The sequence below is a fragment of the Oryctolagus cuniculus genome, chromosome 14 (assembly GCF_051225735.1).
Source record: "Oryctolagus cuniculus isolate XC-2025 breed Fujian yellow rabbit chromosome 14, ASM5122573v1, whole genome shotgun sequence".
NCBI lineage: Eukaryota > Metazoa > Chordata > Mammalia > Lagomorpha > Leporidae > Oryctolagus > Oryctolagus cuniculus.
This window is the reverse complement of record NC_142880.1, coordinates 6,759,280-6,774,549: the sequence shown is the minus strand read 5'-3', so window position 1 is coordinate 6,774,549 and position 15,270 is coordinate 6,759,280. Positions and strand designations below refer to the sequence as shown.

Here is a 15,270-nt window from a genome sequence, read left to right as displayed (position 1 = left end):
GTTATATTTGGAATGCAACAGAGGTTCAGGCTGAATCATAAACTCATTTATGACATTTACAGTCACAGCGTAGATAATGTCAACAAAGGAGAAAATATCAAAAGGAAAAGTGAGAAGGAACCAACAAGGGAGATGCATAAGGCATAGAAGAAAATGCAGGAGAACCAGCTGGGTCAAATACCACCTGGCCCAAAACACACTGTGTCCTCCTTGATCGAGGGACCTCTGAGAACCCCTGTCTCTACCATGTATTCAAAAATTTGACTAGGAATAAAGTTTATTGTATGTCTCCAATAGTCAGCAAGAAGGACCTGGGGTCAGAAAAATCTGTAGTTATCTTTATCCATTTTTACACCTATGATAAGTTTCTTTCCATCATAAAGATAACGAGCCTTAGAGATGGAGGCTTTGGAGGAAAACTAAGTCCTGAAGATGATGATTCTAAAGCCCCCACAAGGAATTGAATGAAACAGAATAAGAGTCTCCAAATGCTTCAATTTGCAAATAGGAGGCAGAGGCAGTGAAAATTTTCTGTACTCAACAGCGGTGCGACGTATCTGTTTTGGAGAAATATGCCCTGCAGAATTCTTGGATCTTTCTTGAGAGTCATGGAGGTAAATTTATCAGTAGCAATGACTATTTCAACCTAAGTATTTTTTTAAAAAATATTTATTTATTTGAAAGTCAGAGTTAAACAGAGAAAGGAGATGCAGAGAGAGAGAGAGAGAGAGAAGTCTTCCATCCACTGGTTCACTCCCCAATTGGCCACCAAGGTCGCAGCTGCGTTGATCTGAAGCCAGGAGCCAGGGGCCTCCTCCAGGTCTCCCATGTGGGTGTAGGGGCCCAAGCACTTGGGCCATCTTCCACTGCTTTCCCGGGTCATAGAAGAGAGCTGGACAGGAAGTGGAGCAGCCAGGACTTGAACCAGAACTTGACATTTGTTGACCCATATGGGATAGCTGCTGCAGAAATCAGAAATTCAGATGGACCAAATTCAGAACCAAAACCAGGAAGGAAATTGTATATATTTATCTATATATTGATAGTACAGTCCATATTATCTAGATATGTATACATATTTATTATATAACATGTTATATAATGTATTTTATATAGTATATATTTATTTCAGTGTTATATATACATTATTGGTGACTTGCACTCCACTGTTCTAATGAGACATTTTCCACTTAGGAAAAATGTCAAATGATCAAATTTTGGGGCCAGCACTATGGTACGGTGCGTTAATTCTCTGCCTGTGGCGTTGGCATCCAGTATGGGCACCGATTCTAGTCCCAGCTGTTCCTCTTCCAATCCAGCTCTCTGCTATGGCCTGGGAAAGCAGTAGAAGATGGTCCAAGTCCTTGGGACTCTGTACCCACATGGGAGACCCGGAGGAAGCTCCTAGCTCCTGGCTCCCGGCTTCAGATTGGCTCAGCTCTAGCCATTGTGGCCATTTGGAGAGTGAACCAGCTGAAGGAAGACCTTTCTCTCTGTCTCTCACTCTCACTGTCTGTAACTCTACCTCTCAAGTAAATAAGTAAAATCTTTTTTTTTAACTTTTATTTAATGAATATAAATTTCCAAAGTATGACTTATGGATTACAATGGCTTCCCCCCCCAACGTCCCTCCCACTCGCAACCCTCCCCTTTCCCACTCCCTCTCCCCTTCCATTCACATCAAGATTCATTTTTGATAATAAATAAGTAAAATCTTTAAAAAAATCAATTTTTAAAAAATAATGTTCCATTTGAAATAATTCCAAGTTCATATTCCTTTAAAAGGCTTATCATTTCCATTGAGGTTTATGTGGACAACCTCAGAATACTAATTCAGTAAAGAAGATTAAATATTAAAACAAGTGTGCAATAAGGTGTTTTCATCCTTTCTTGGATTTAGAACCATCTTTCTGCTTTTTATCCAGTGGACATGAAGCAAGCATATGGCCCAAATAAAATGGGCATATTTGCATGTTATAATTAATACCAAATGACAAGAAGCAATTTTTGCATGCCGGCTTGAAATGAGTTCTTTTTGCAGCTATGTTAATTATCTGTAGTTTCAGTTTTAATGTGAACCACCAACTCCTGGAGCTGCCTTCACTTGGCTTCATTTGTGTTGTAAGTAATTAGCGTTTAATAATGCATTATGCAGTACACAGATCTTCATGGGGAACTCAGTTTTCAATTACCTGTCACTTCAAATTACAGGTGCCTAGTAATTAGCTTCTCCCACAGAACCCATAGTGAAACAGACCCAAGTTAATAGAAAGTGGAAGGGAAATGTAGCCAATTTGGCACTGGTAGATTTCGTAATGAACCAATGTGCATACCCTTTTACATGTCCCCTACAGAGGTTAAAAAATTGTCTGGCTAACCTTTCTGAGCACCTGCTGTGTGTAATGAGAGAGATAATAGGGATGATAGCTACCTCTTGGGGACGATTCCTTCACCTGTCGAGAGGAAGGCATATCGTCCAGGTGTCAGGATGTCACTGTGCCATCACTTGGATCCGACGAAGAGTTAATTCTGAAAGCAGAGACAACCAGTATTATATTTACCCCAAGAATAAATCTGAAGTCCTTGGGTGACCAATGAGGCCCTCTGCCAATGGTTCCCAAAGCTGACTGCGCATTGGAGAGACCCACAAGGTTCGAGGTCAGACACTGTGAGTGGCAAGACGAGGGTCAACCTGGGCAGCAGCAGCGGAGGTTCCCAATTCTCCAGTTTGCTGGTCCTTGTCAGATTTGAGAACCACTGACTCTCCCGAGCATGCCCAGACCTGTATCACCTGTGAAATGTTACTTGAAACGCAAACTGCCTGCCCCTCCCCCAGACATCCCGCCCAGAAATTTCAGAGAGAGCAGGGCGTGGGAATCTGTGTTTGAATGAGCACAGCAGGAGATGCTGCTGCTAACTGAAGTGTGAGCCCAGTGGCCCAAGACCCAGTGCTCCAAGTGCGGGGCATCTGCAACATCCAGGATCTCCCAGACCCGCCCCAGGCCTCCTGAGTGGAAACCTGCATTTTGAAGAGATCCCCAGGTCGTTCACAAACACGCCAAAGCAAGTGGAGAGGCACCACTCTGTCACAGCGGTTCCCACCCCCAGCTGCAGACTGCAAGGACTTAGGGGAGAGGAAAACCACGGCTGCCTCTGGCTTCCTCCCGATTCAGCAGAGAGCTCTGCTTCGGTCAGCTTTGGGAACCCGAGACTGCAAGAAACTTCACCTGTAAGCAAAAAGGGCTCTACTGCTACTGAACACAAACGCTGCCCTCAGAGGGGATTGCAGCGGCTAGAACTACTCTAATCCGACTCTCATTTCCATCTCTGCTGATGGCCTCCCGGCAGCCTAGTGCCCAAAGCAGCCACCGGTTCTCTCTGGGTCTCTAGTCCCACATGGGCCCCGGTACGGTCCCTGCAGCTCTCGCTGGCCCAGAGCCACCCAACCTTCTGTGCCCCTGCCTCTTGCTGAAGGTCACATTTTGTCCCTTTTGTCCCAAAGCACAGCACCTTGAAAGTCTTGGTTTGGGGGCATAACCCCTTTAGCCCCTGTCTCAAACAGAAGATGTAGATGGGTTGGGTCTCTGTCCTTAGCATTTCTCTACCAAGAACACAAAGAAAACAGCGAAAACATTTCCCCCTGCCCTTAGTTCCCAGCTACACCGAAAGCTCCTGCAGAAATGTCTTCCTCGAAATGGATTGCTAAGGATCACTCCTTCCCCACTTAGCAGCAGCACCACATCCTAAACCCTCGTTAAGTTCAGTAAAGAGCCAGCTTCGTTATATGAGAAAACTGAGTCTCATCGGGGCTGTGTCTCAAGCAGGCTCTTAGCTCACAGGGAGAGAAGCTGGCTCTGCACCGGCATTCTCTGATTCACAGCTTCAAGCCCAGCTATTCCGTGTCTGTTGCCCAAGGCCAGATGATCGTGCCCTCCCCACAACGCACCCTTCCCACAGCCCACCCGTTCAGGGCATGCGAGGGGGCTTCCTTGTCTTCCTTGCACAAAAGTGAAGTTCCCAACTCAACTCCCAGAGAAGCAGCTGGGAGACACAAGGGCAGAGAGTTCTACTGAAATGCCATTTGATCCCATGTCAGGACATTGTCAGCCTGCTCACAAGACGGCAGAAGACACGACTGTAAAGGAAATAATTGAGGCAATATTTTCAGTAGAGTCCCCATGTGACACAGAATTATTATCAACTACTTGTTTTATCAATGTAAATCTTCCTTCTCGCGAATATCATGAGCACTCGTTTGGAGCTCAAAAGCTGTTGTAGTTTGCAACAAAGCTTACTTGACCTTGACATCTCTTGAATATTGAGAAACTACTATGTTTTCAGTGTGTCAGCACAAGGGTTGGATGTTGTCAGATGTTTTCTGACAACTGGACACTTTGACTTCTTCAGGAAGAGTTACTTAAAACCAGAAGGGTTTTGTCATGTTACACTATCCATGTAATAAAGTCTGATTGAATCTAAGAAATAAAATAGCATAATTCCCAAAGTGTCATTCTTACTCAAAAATAATTCATTGAGTTAATGAAAAAATGAATGCACAGAGAAATGAATTTGTGCTTTTGCATGTATAGCCTGGATCTAAGTAGATTTCTCTGGGTTATGAAAGCTTACAGCACATCGCCGCATGTTGTTCTGCCGCATTTTCTTCGAAAGCCAAGTCGGATTGGTTTATGCAGCCTGTATTCTTTTTAGAAAATTCACAAACATGTGAAAACATTCTTAGGACCCAGGACAGAAATGCATCGGTGACTGGTAAATTTTCTTGCAATCATTTCTTCATCTCTGGGCTCAGGTGAAATATTTACTTTGGTAAAAGAGGTGACAGCAAAAGTCACAATGTACTGACATGCGACATGAAATGACTGGTATTTACTCCAACTCTGCAGGCTCAGATAGACATAAATTGTACCCGTACTTTTGGAAACACCCACTTGTGTGATATTCTAGAACTCCCAATAGCCTGTGTAATCTTCATCTGCTAACCCATTCAGTCACAATAGGTGGCAGCCAGCTACAGGCGACATACTGCTGGAGTAGACAGTGAGAGACAGACCTTGTAACATCTTTCCTATTTTGTCCTCAGCTTCTGATGTTGCTGGTTAAGATAACCACTTGTTGAATAATGGAATAAGTTCCTGATGATACCTGTGGCAAGGCGGTGGGGGATTTCTGCCTGGTTTCAGGGTGATGTCATGAACATCATGTCATTGGACACACTACATAGCACCTTCTGCACATACTCTTTGGGGCCACGTGGTGATCTAAGGAAATATTCTATTGTCGTGTATTTTCCAACAAGCTTACAACACAACAAGTATTACGTAGGTAATAAATTAATGACAAAAAAGGCAATGACATAATTTAACACACATCAGAAAGTGTTTTCATGGTGTCTGATGGGGAAAGCTGTGATGTGGGTAATGGTTCCATGAACACTCACCGCCTACAGGGTTTCCAACCTCTATGAGTGTTTTCCAGCTCTACCAGAATGGCCCACTCACTCTCTCATTTCAGCCTCTCTCATCCTTAGGGGAATCGCTATCCTAAACCTCCTCCTTTGGGAATTGATAGAACAAGTATTTTGTGTCCTCAAACCTCACTTAAAGTAGATCTAATTTTTCATCTTTGTGCAATCAGAAGCCTCTCTCCCCATGACAACACATGTGCTCTTGATGGTGAGCTTCCAACACTGCTTGGTTTTCAGGAACGCTAGGATCTGTCTGTGGCATGTGTGCTCTGTAGCATTTCTGTCTTCCTAAACTATGTATGCAAAATATCACACTGAAGCCTTTGTCTTCCCCGTTTCATGACCAGACTCTCCTAGATCCCAGTGCCAGCTCTCCAGGGACAGGCTTGGACACAGCCCACACAGGGTAGCCTCTAGAATCCCTCTAAGTTGTCTTCTCCTCCTAACTCTCTTTCTAAGACTATGATGCTACTGCATGACCCTCATTCTTCTGGAACTACTATGTTGGTTTTCTTCTATTAATTTTGCTGCATTACTTTTTTTTCTCTGCTTATGGTGTTCACTTTAAAATTCTAAAATTGCTGTTTCTGAACTACATATCCTTATACAATGTGAAGGTATCTGTTAATTTACCTGGGCAGGCATTTGACGCAGCAGGAACTCCTCGGATCACACCAGAGCGTCGGCTCAATTCCCGAGTCCAGCTTCCCGCCGATGTGCACCAGGGGGGGCAGCAGGTGATGGCTCAAGTTGTTGGGTCCCCGCCACCCACTTGAGACACCCAGACTGAGTGAATCCACACCTCTGCGATCTCATCTTTCTGTTTCTCTTTCTGCATCTCGAATAAATAAAAATTTTAAAAATTAGAGACTCAAGTCAAAGAAGTGCCAAACATGAAACAGTACAGATATTACTGACTAGAAAACCCATGCAATACAGCTGTTCCCACATTTAGTTTTAAGAAGTCACACTCCCCTTTATTGCTAAAACAGTGTTCCAAAGACCACACATTACACGACAGAAACAAAAATTCCAGGAAATTCCTTTCCCCAGATATTTTTAGCACATTCCATTAACAAACGCTGCTGCCCCGTTTCATAAACCCAGCTTGCACATCATGACACCAGCCAACCTCTGGTACCAAGTACAGGACTCCAGACCATCTTTACCTGGCTTGCCAGTCCTGCTGCCAATCTCTCCGCCTCTCCACACTCCCAACAAAGGCATGGCCCATCTTCCAGTTCTGAAAAGAGTCATTAAGACCTCACGGAGCTCTCCTGCTGGTTTGAAGGAGTGGAAAGAAGTCCAGCGGAGCTAAGCAGCATTGCAGCTGCGCACTTGGTCAGACTCCTTCCACGCAGATCTCCACTAGGAGTGACCTTGACCTCAGCACACCTGCCACCACGGGGCTGGCACCATCTTCCCTCTTCAGCGCAGCACAGCCTCCTGCGGAGCATCCCGCACTTCCTGGAATCAAGACTCCCAAGAAAATCGACAGAACACTTATGCCAGTAAAAGTCTCATCAGAAAGATACAACCTCTTGCCCGAGAAGAAAACATCAGCCCCTTCTTTCAGCAGCGTCTCCAGAGGATGAACTTGGTCTTCACCTCGTGTGACTCCCAGCGCCCCTTGGAATGGCTTCTCCAAAAACTCAAGGGAAACATGGTCTCAGAGATACGAAACCTGCTGGCAGATTTCAAATAGCTCCCTCCCTTACCTTCTCGTCCTACCCTCCCGATGCATCGCCATAAACTTCCAAAACTATTGGGGTTTGGTCTCAGAGAGATTTTTATGCACATTTACACATTTTATGCACATTTATCCTACTCCTTTCTTTACTCCTGGTTACAAAGCAGGCTTTGAGCACTGAACTGGTTGCATTTTGGAAACTGGAGCCAGATATGAAGCCTGAGTACCGAGAGTGGGCAGCACGGCCATGTTTATGCACAGCCAAAGCAAGGGAATGGCTGATGACCGAAATCCCGTTGTTAAGGGTGAGTGGTTGTAAGAAAAAGCTAAAGCTAGTGAAGATATTCCCGCACAAAAGCACACAATGGGATGCACTGGGAGAAACCCAAGGGAAGCAGTGTGGAGGCTTCCAGGCTGATGCAACAGAGCGTGCCCCGCCTGGGGCTGACACCCCCTGGCTTATTTCCATAGCTTCCCGGAAGAACAGCATCCAAGAACACGCTGTCAGTCAGGAACCCCCAGGAAACACAACACAATTAAACTGGATGAGCCAGATCATGGGACTATTTCCAAAAGTGGATTGTTTAAAGAAAGCTCAGTTGACGGCACCGCATCCCTGGGCCAACAATAGTGGGGAACTGAAAGGCTCTGGGAGGTCAAGAGCAGCAGTGGAGCCAGGAGGCAGGCAGAGGGGACTGTAAGGAGGACCCTGCCTGCAGGAGCCGATGGCTCTACTGCAGGGATCCTGCGAGCCCCGGACTGGGAGAGTCGAGGGCTCACACGCACTGAGGCTACCATCCTTTCTCCCTCTGAACCCAGCAGGAGCAGTCTGCACCGTCAGCCACTCAGACGTGGAGTGGGAGAAGAGCCGAGAGTGTAGGGAGAAGAGCGAGCGCATATCCACCGAGTGGAGTGATGCTTCTGGTCTTTGTATTGCTGCTGCTGCTGCAGGGACAGTCTGATTTTGATCAGAGACTGAACAGAAACCAAAGTGAGTGAAGTAAAAAACATCCAAACTGAAATTGGACAGTTGATCTAGCCAAGATTGCCAAGTCCCTCTCTCTCTTCTCCTTCAGCGCCTCATAGTGGGATAGAACAGCTTTTCTTTCCTGAAGTGTTGCGCAGAGTATTAGATTGGACGGGTGAGGTCTATGCATGTCAAACCGGGTTTTTCTTTATGGGAAATGGGTTCTGGAGAACTCTATACTGGGCCATGACAAGCCCTGATCTTCACGATTTTAAGACTCCATCGCTGTAATGTGGATGAAAATTTGGAAAGCACATCAAGAGATAGTAACACTCTATGTGAGTGGGGATATATGGGAGAGTGGAGACAGAGAGTGGATGGATATGAGAAATGTCTGGAGCTGTAACGATTCCTGGCCAAAAAACTAGGTGGATAGCTGGGGAGGGGGTGGATAATCATTCAATCTGGAACCTCTAGAGCTTCATGTGCCTAAGGAATCCAGTCAACTGGACACAGACGTAATCACAGTGTAGGAGTCCCCAAGGTCATGGTTATGAGTGGAACCAGCCAAAGACAGAATGAGGAGTTACCCAAGAATGGAGGCTCTCACCACTGCAGACCTCAGGTAGTACCAGGCTGCAGGCCCCAGAAGGACAAGCATTTGGCCAGTGCTGTTGATAATAGCATCCCTCCTCCTCGGGCCTGATCCCAGCTGGGAAGTTAGCAATGTGTCTGCTCTGCTTCTATTTGCCACTTTGAGAGCTTGTCGTAATTACTGCATTTAATACTTTGTCTTTATGAAATAAGTGTATTAAATCATGCTGCTTAACGCAGTTCTCCCTATAGGGAAAGCCCTTCTCTCTTCTTTCTTGCAAATCCAGAGACTCATTCAACTGTTGGAAAGGAGTTATCATTAGACAGACAGAACACATTCTCTCTCTCTCTCTCTCTCTCTCTCTCTGTCACACACACACACACACACACACACACTCATCACATGTCTCAGTTACAAATGGAAGGTGTACTAAAAGTCTGAAGGTACTTTAAGGACTCTATCTTAAAGCAGTGGTCTTGGGACAGGCATTGGCCTACCAGCTGGCCTGCCATTTGGCATCCCCACATCCAACACTGGGCTCAGCTCAGCTTCTCATCCAGTTTCCTTCTAATGTGTGCTCTGGAAGGCAGCCAGTGATGGCTTGGACAGTTGGGTCCCTGCCACCCATGTGGGAGACTTGGATTGAGTTCTCAGATCCTGGCTTTGTCCTGACCCAGCCCCCAAAGCTGCAGCCATTTGGGGAGTGAACCACTCAATGGAAGATCTCTATATCTGTCTGTTTCTCTCTGTGTGTCTCTCTGCCTCTCAAAAAAAATTAATTAGCTAATTAATGCAGTATTCTCCAAAGCAGGGCCATCTGCCCTGGGAATTCCACAAGGCTCTCCACGGGGTCCATGGGCATACACAGTGAAGCAACTTCTAGAACTTTCAGTGCTTCAGAAAGTGTCTGTGTCGGACCCTGCCAGTGTGACTTTGGTGTCTCCCCTTGCAGCAACACTCATAAACCTCAGCAGGCTTCAGAGTCACCAGGAGCTCTAGCAAATTCCGGCTGCCATGCCCACCACCCGCATCTCTAATCAGGAGAGCAGAGTCCAAGGGATTGCAGATTGCAGCTCTTTTTTTTTTTTTAAGATTTATTTATTTGAACATCAGAGTTACACAGAGAGAGAGAGAGAGATAGGTCTTACATCCAGTGGTTCAATCCCTAATTGGCAGCAACGGCTGGAACTGCACTGATCTGAAGCCAGGAGCCAGGAGCTTCTTCCAGGTCTCCCATGCAGGTGCAGGGGCCCAAGGACTTGGGCCATCTTCTACTGCTCTCCCAGGCCATAGCAGAGAGCTGGATCGCAAGTAGAGCAGCCAGGTCTTGAACCGGTGCCCACATGGGATGCTGGCGCTTCAGGCCAGGGCGTTAACCCATCTGCGCCACAGAGCCAGCCCCAGGGCTTGCGTTTCTTACAAACTCCTAGGTGATACTAATGCTGATGTGCTGGGGAACACACTGAGAACCAGAGAGTACACAACCACCCCTTTCCTGCTTCATGTCAAAAACGCCCACCACTTGAAACAGCCTCTCACCCTCGCTCAGTCTTCAGGTGGCTGCCAGCACAGAGACCAGCGCTGCTGCTGATGCTGGGACTCAGCTTGGACCAAGCCAGGTGAATATAAAAACACAAAACTAGGGAGGACTTTCACTGAGGTCAGAGGAGATGTACTTGAAAATTACTTTTGAGAGGTCATGTGTGATTTTGGAGCAGCATTCAGGACAAGCTTAAGAAGTGGAGTGCCCTTACTTAGTAAAGTTATTGTTTCCATCGACCTATTTATATGAAAAACATTTTCTCACTATTTAAAGCTAGGAAAAAAAATAGGACTGGAATTGTATCTAAGTCATGCCATAGTCTAGTGTTAAGTCATTATTTACCCATGGAAATATGAACTGGAAAAACAGCACTAATCATCCTCCTGTAGAGACATCATTGTAACAAAATTCTATCGTTTGTATAATTATATTTCAAATTTTAAGTTTTATGATGTTCCAGTCAACTGTGCATCAGCAACTTACAATGATAACTCAATCCAGCAAATATCTCCCTTCTATAGTTCTGTGCTCAGAATCTGAGTACAAATTTTGGTGTCAATAAGTGAGATTTCAAAAACTCATAGAAAATGAGTATAACACAAAGCAACTATGAATGGATTTCATTTTTTGACACTAAAATAAGCTTATCTTTTGGTTCCATTTTTACGAATAGAAGATTTTCAATCATACAAATGTATAACTTATGAATACTATTCCATGGGGGATTTAAGTGAAAAAAGTACCTAAAGATTAAAAATATATAAAATTTCTGATTGTTAAAACTTTTTTGTTAAATATTTTTAAAATGGTAATAGGTTATCAAACAACTATGATACTTAGAGTTCACTGAATATATTGAAAAGAGTGCTGTTACATGTTTATTTAGAATGCTTATATATAAAGTATGCCAAAATTCCCTTATAATTATTTAGTTTTATGATGAAAACAATTTTGTTGAGAACTTAAAATGTGAGGGGTACTTAGCTTCCAAATTTATCTTAGATCATCCAATGTCATTTAAGAATTTGTGCCTAAGGCTGTAAAATTTTAATCTTTGGCACAGACCACATAATGAACTCAGACAAAACTCTGAATTAAATTCCAATTAAAACCCAGACTTCGCTTGTTCTGTAAACACCCCAACAAAACCCATTCTTGTTCTATTTTGGCATTTGCTCTCACTTGTCCAGCTGGGATCCAAACAGACAGAAATGAGTAATAATGGGAAAAGATTATACACTGAATGACTCATTCAAGGATCTTTATAAACTTTGTTTAGCTGTGTTTTAGAAAAGAATCATTTGGGTAAATTCTGGCTCGTCTAGCAAACGTGAATTGAAGCACAGTACAAGGAAAGATGCATTAATAAACAATGCAGAATTCTTTTCGCACAAACCATTTTAGAAAACACAAAAAGAAACACATTGAAAGCTTTGAAGTCATCATTGAATCTTTAACCACTCAATAAAATCTCTTACCTTCATCTAGAGCCCTTCTCTCCCAGATTCTTTCTTGGGAAACACGGATCACGCACACAACCAACTCTGAGCATTTCTGTAAGCTATGTCATTTTTTCTGCCCTTCTCCAAGCCCCGTAAGTTTGCAGCCCATGAGATATGATTCCTGGGCAAACAGCTCCTAGATATACAAGTCCTGTTCCTACTGAGCAGCACGTTAAAATGATGGACCCCTTACTATACAACCTCTCTTTGCTGTTTTCCATTTCAACGACCCTGGAAGATCACCTCTCTTAAACCGTCCCCAGTGGCAGCAACACAGTCTTCCCTCTATATGCCACTCAGCCTTGAAAAATGGATAGAGAACCAACTCCTGTTGACACTCAGTAGTACAAGTCTCCTTTAATCCCCCACTCTGTTCCAGATTGCATTTTTGTATCTAGATCAATCACTCAACAAAATGATGATAACTCTAACAAGAGTATACATGCACAAGCAATGCAAATTCTTCCATATTTCCTTGGGATAGGCTTTCTATAAAGTTTTCTGTAAAAGACTGAGCACTCAAAGGAGAAGCTCAGAAAAGAGAACCGTCTCTTCTTTTCCAGATCTTTTCATGACCAACTCGTACAACTCGTAGCATATTTTTGTCATTCCAAGAAAGAAACCACAAAATAGTTTGCAACTCACCTGTGTCCTTTATGATATCGGCTTTATGACTTCAAAGCACATAATGTCTTTGTTTTTCCAAATTACCAACAAAGATATGGAACAAAGTAGCCTGTAAGACTGGGATGTATCCAGTATAAAAACTACACGGGCAAAGACCTGGCCAGCTCAGTCCCTGCCGAATCCCCAGGGCCTCACACAGTGAGAACTTAACAAACCGCGAATGAATGAAAAATGAAGGGATGAGTGGATATCTGCATGGATGGGAACTGACATTTTTGACAGCTTCTGATCATTATTTCAATATGATCATCTGGCCAGGAAATTAATCTCCTAAAAAGATGACAAACAAGCACAAACTTTTCATATTTTTCTTTGGAATATCAAGCAGGCTACAGAGACTACCTGTTTCCACCACACACTAACTATGTGACTTTGGACAAATAACCTGGGCTCTCTTCTCTTAATCCTCCATCATCAGAGAGTAAGGGGAACTCTTTCATGGGCTTCTCATAGATAATGCATGCACAACGCTCGGCTTAGACCATACCAAGCATTCTGTAACAGGAGTGATCACATTCCCTATTGCGAATTTCTTTCATAGTTGACATGAATGCATAGTATGTAGATGAAAACATATTCAGATCCATTATCTCAAGTGTCGTAGGCACACAGATACTCGTCATTGTGAGCCACAAGATTATTGTAGCCAGGCCAGCACCCTGTTCTCCACAATGGAACCGCAATGTAAAATGTTGGTGCGCATGGGGATTTAAAGCAGTAAATAACCAGACAAGTCAGAGTAGTGAAAGAAGGATTTTAGGTTTCTTTGGTGAAACAAATGCAGATATAAAAAGTTACAAAGATTTTAGATTTTTCAGTCACAAAAAAAAGGGCATTCACATTTCACACTATACATGTTATCATATAAATACAGGAAAGTGTAATGTGCATTGTAATGAAAGAGGAAAATGCAAAATCTAACGGTCAGCGCAGGGTTGTTCTCTGCTGCACAGCACCCAAAGGTGGGGTACGCTTAATGCAGCCAGCAGGGGGACCCAGCTTCAAGACACTGTGAATGATTGCAGCAAAGTCACTCCTTCTAAACGCCAAGGGAGGATGTACAAAAGAGCATCAGTGTTGAGCCAACCTCTGTCTGCTCTTTCTCCACTCGCATCGCATGTGTTGTCTAGTCTTCTCAAAGTTGCTCTAACTGACGTTAGGGAAAGAGTCCCGAATGCCTTCTTTGCATCACAGGTTTGTTTTTTTCAACATTAAAGTAAGAGGATAATGATTCAAAGTCGTCTTCAGGAGTCACTTTATTCAAACAAAAGGGAGAAAACAGGGCGTGAAGAAACAGGGAGAAATGTCAACATATACACTCCAGCTAAGGGGGAGGCGCCTACACTACTTCTACAGAGCCGCTCTTTGCAGCAAGTGGACAAACAGCATTTGCTGAAAGCTACGCACTTTTCCACTCTTTCCATAATAAACACTGGATGCAGTCTATCCATCACATTGTTCAATCCGGGACAAAGTACCTATATTATGTGGTTCCAAACGGCGTGAGGGAAGTATAAAAGCTACCAGTGAAAAAGAACTAGCATACTATGGCCATTTTAGGTCTTGGGGCAAAGAACATCCAATAAATTAAATCAGTATGGCTTACTTCATTTATTTAGGTATGCCTCACAGCTGCAGCATCCATACATGAACATTCAAAATTTATAAAAGATTAAAATGGTTATATATACAAAATTTCTTTCTTTTTTTTTTTTTTTTTTGCATGTGTGGTGTGGTTTTCACAATCCCCCCCGCCCTCCAGAGCCCTAGGTCTGTATCCATTGGAAATGTCATGATCTGTGTCCTTATGAGTTAGCGTTATGAAAGCCATTAAAAAGTAGACCTGGTTGAGTTAATCATTAGCACTTGAACCCCTAAAAATTGCTCCTGGTCACAGAAAAGTCCTCCGTTCAGGCCTTTCTTGTAAGTGAAGAAAAAGGAATGCAGCAAAGAGTTCCACAGTGGAGTCCCCATCCGTCAGGAGCCGTGAGCCGGGCCTCGGCACCACGTGGAAGCCCACGGCACCTGCGGCTGAGACGGGCACCGCAACCCGCGAGACTTGGTGTTTGCTGGTTGTCCAGAAAAAGCCGTCTTGCGTCTTGCTGACAGTCCAAGGGCAAAGGAAACCATTTCCAGCCTAAACAACTACATAAAAGCAGCCAAACCAATGATTAAAGACCTCTACGGTTCCATAATCATCATTAAATATGCCTGAACTCAGTGTGACTTTTTCATTTTATATACAGGATTAAAATCAACATTAAATCATCTTATTTACATGGCCATGGGTGCTGAAACTGAGCTTTTTAAATAGGACAGTAGGCTGGTATACATTATGAAATGCTCTGCACCAGAGGCAACTAGAAAACAGGAAACGAGATAGGCTGGAAATGGCTACTGCACGCCCTCGTGTTCTTTCATTTTGCTTGCTTGCTTTCTGAATGCCAATACTTTCATTGAAAATGCTTCGGGAGCACGCGACCCAAAATGACTGGATGGTAGTCTGAACAAACGGGTAACACTTCCCGAGGGGATGGGAAAGGCACAGGGAGTTAGGGCTTTGGCTGAAATGATGAAAAAACACGTTTGCCATGTTAGGGATCAGCGCCTCGACTCCTGCCACCTCCGGCTCCAACGGTGATCGTGTTTTGATGTGTTTACTGAATTGTCCTTTGCTGATGAGGAATTTTTAAAGTAATTCTTAGAGTAAGTCCTTTGGTAGGCAGATGCTACATGGAAGGAAAGAAAGAAAGAAAGAAAACACAACAATATTACTTGCTCCATACCCTAAACGACCGGTA

At 43.9% G+C, this 15,270-nt stretch overlaps 1 protein-coding gene and 1 long non-coding RNA gene across 8 annotated transcripts in view; both read right to left on the bottom strand.

Annotated features, from left to right (window-relative positions):
• Window positions 1-681: 681 nt before the first annotated feature.
• On the bottom strand, window positions 682-7,447 carry LOC138845131 (uncharacterized). Of its 3 annotated transcripts, none has more exons than XR_011381860.2 (3): window positions 6,119-7,447; window positions 2,432-2,529; window positions 682-962 (listed from the first exon to the last, which is right to left on the bottom strand). It is a non-coding gene; the product is annotated as an uncharacterized LOC138845131 (long non-coding RNA). The 3 variants fall into 3 exon arrangements; XR_016220219.1 differs by lacking the exon at window positions 6,119-7,447 and adding an exon at window positions 2,649-2,848; XR_016220220.1 differs by lacking the exon at window positions 6,119-7,447 and adding an exon at window positions 2,693-2,797.
• A 6,618-nt stretch (window positions 7,448-14,065) lies between these two features.
• Window positions 14,066-15,270, bottom strand: part of VCAN (versican) — a 107,023-nt gene continuing 105,818 nt past the window's right edge. For all 5 annotated transcript variants that reach the window (XM_008261907.5, XM_070056399.2, XM_070056398.2 and 2 more), the window contains one exon: window positions 14,066-15,198. In XM_008261907.5, the coding sequence (XP_008260129.3) occupies window positions 15,071-15,198 (128 nt within the window). In that variant the 3' untranslated portion in view covers window positions 14,066-15,070. The remainder of the gene's footprint in view (window positions 15,199-15,270) is intronic.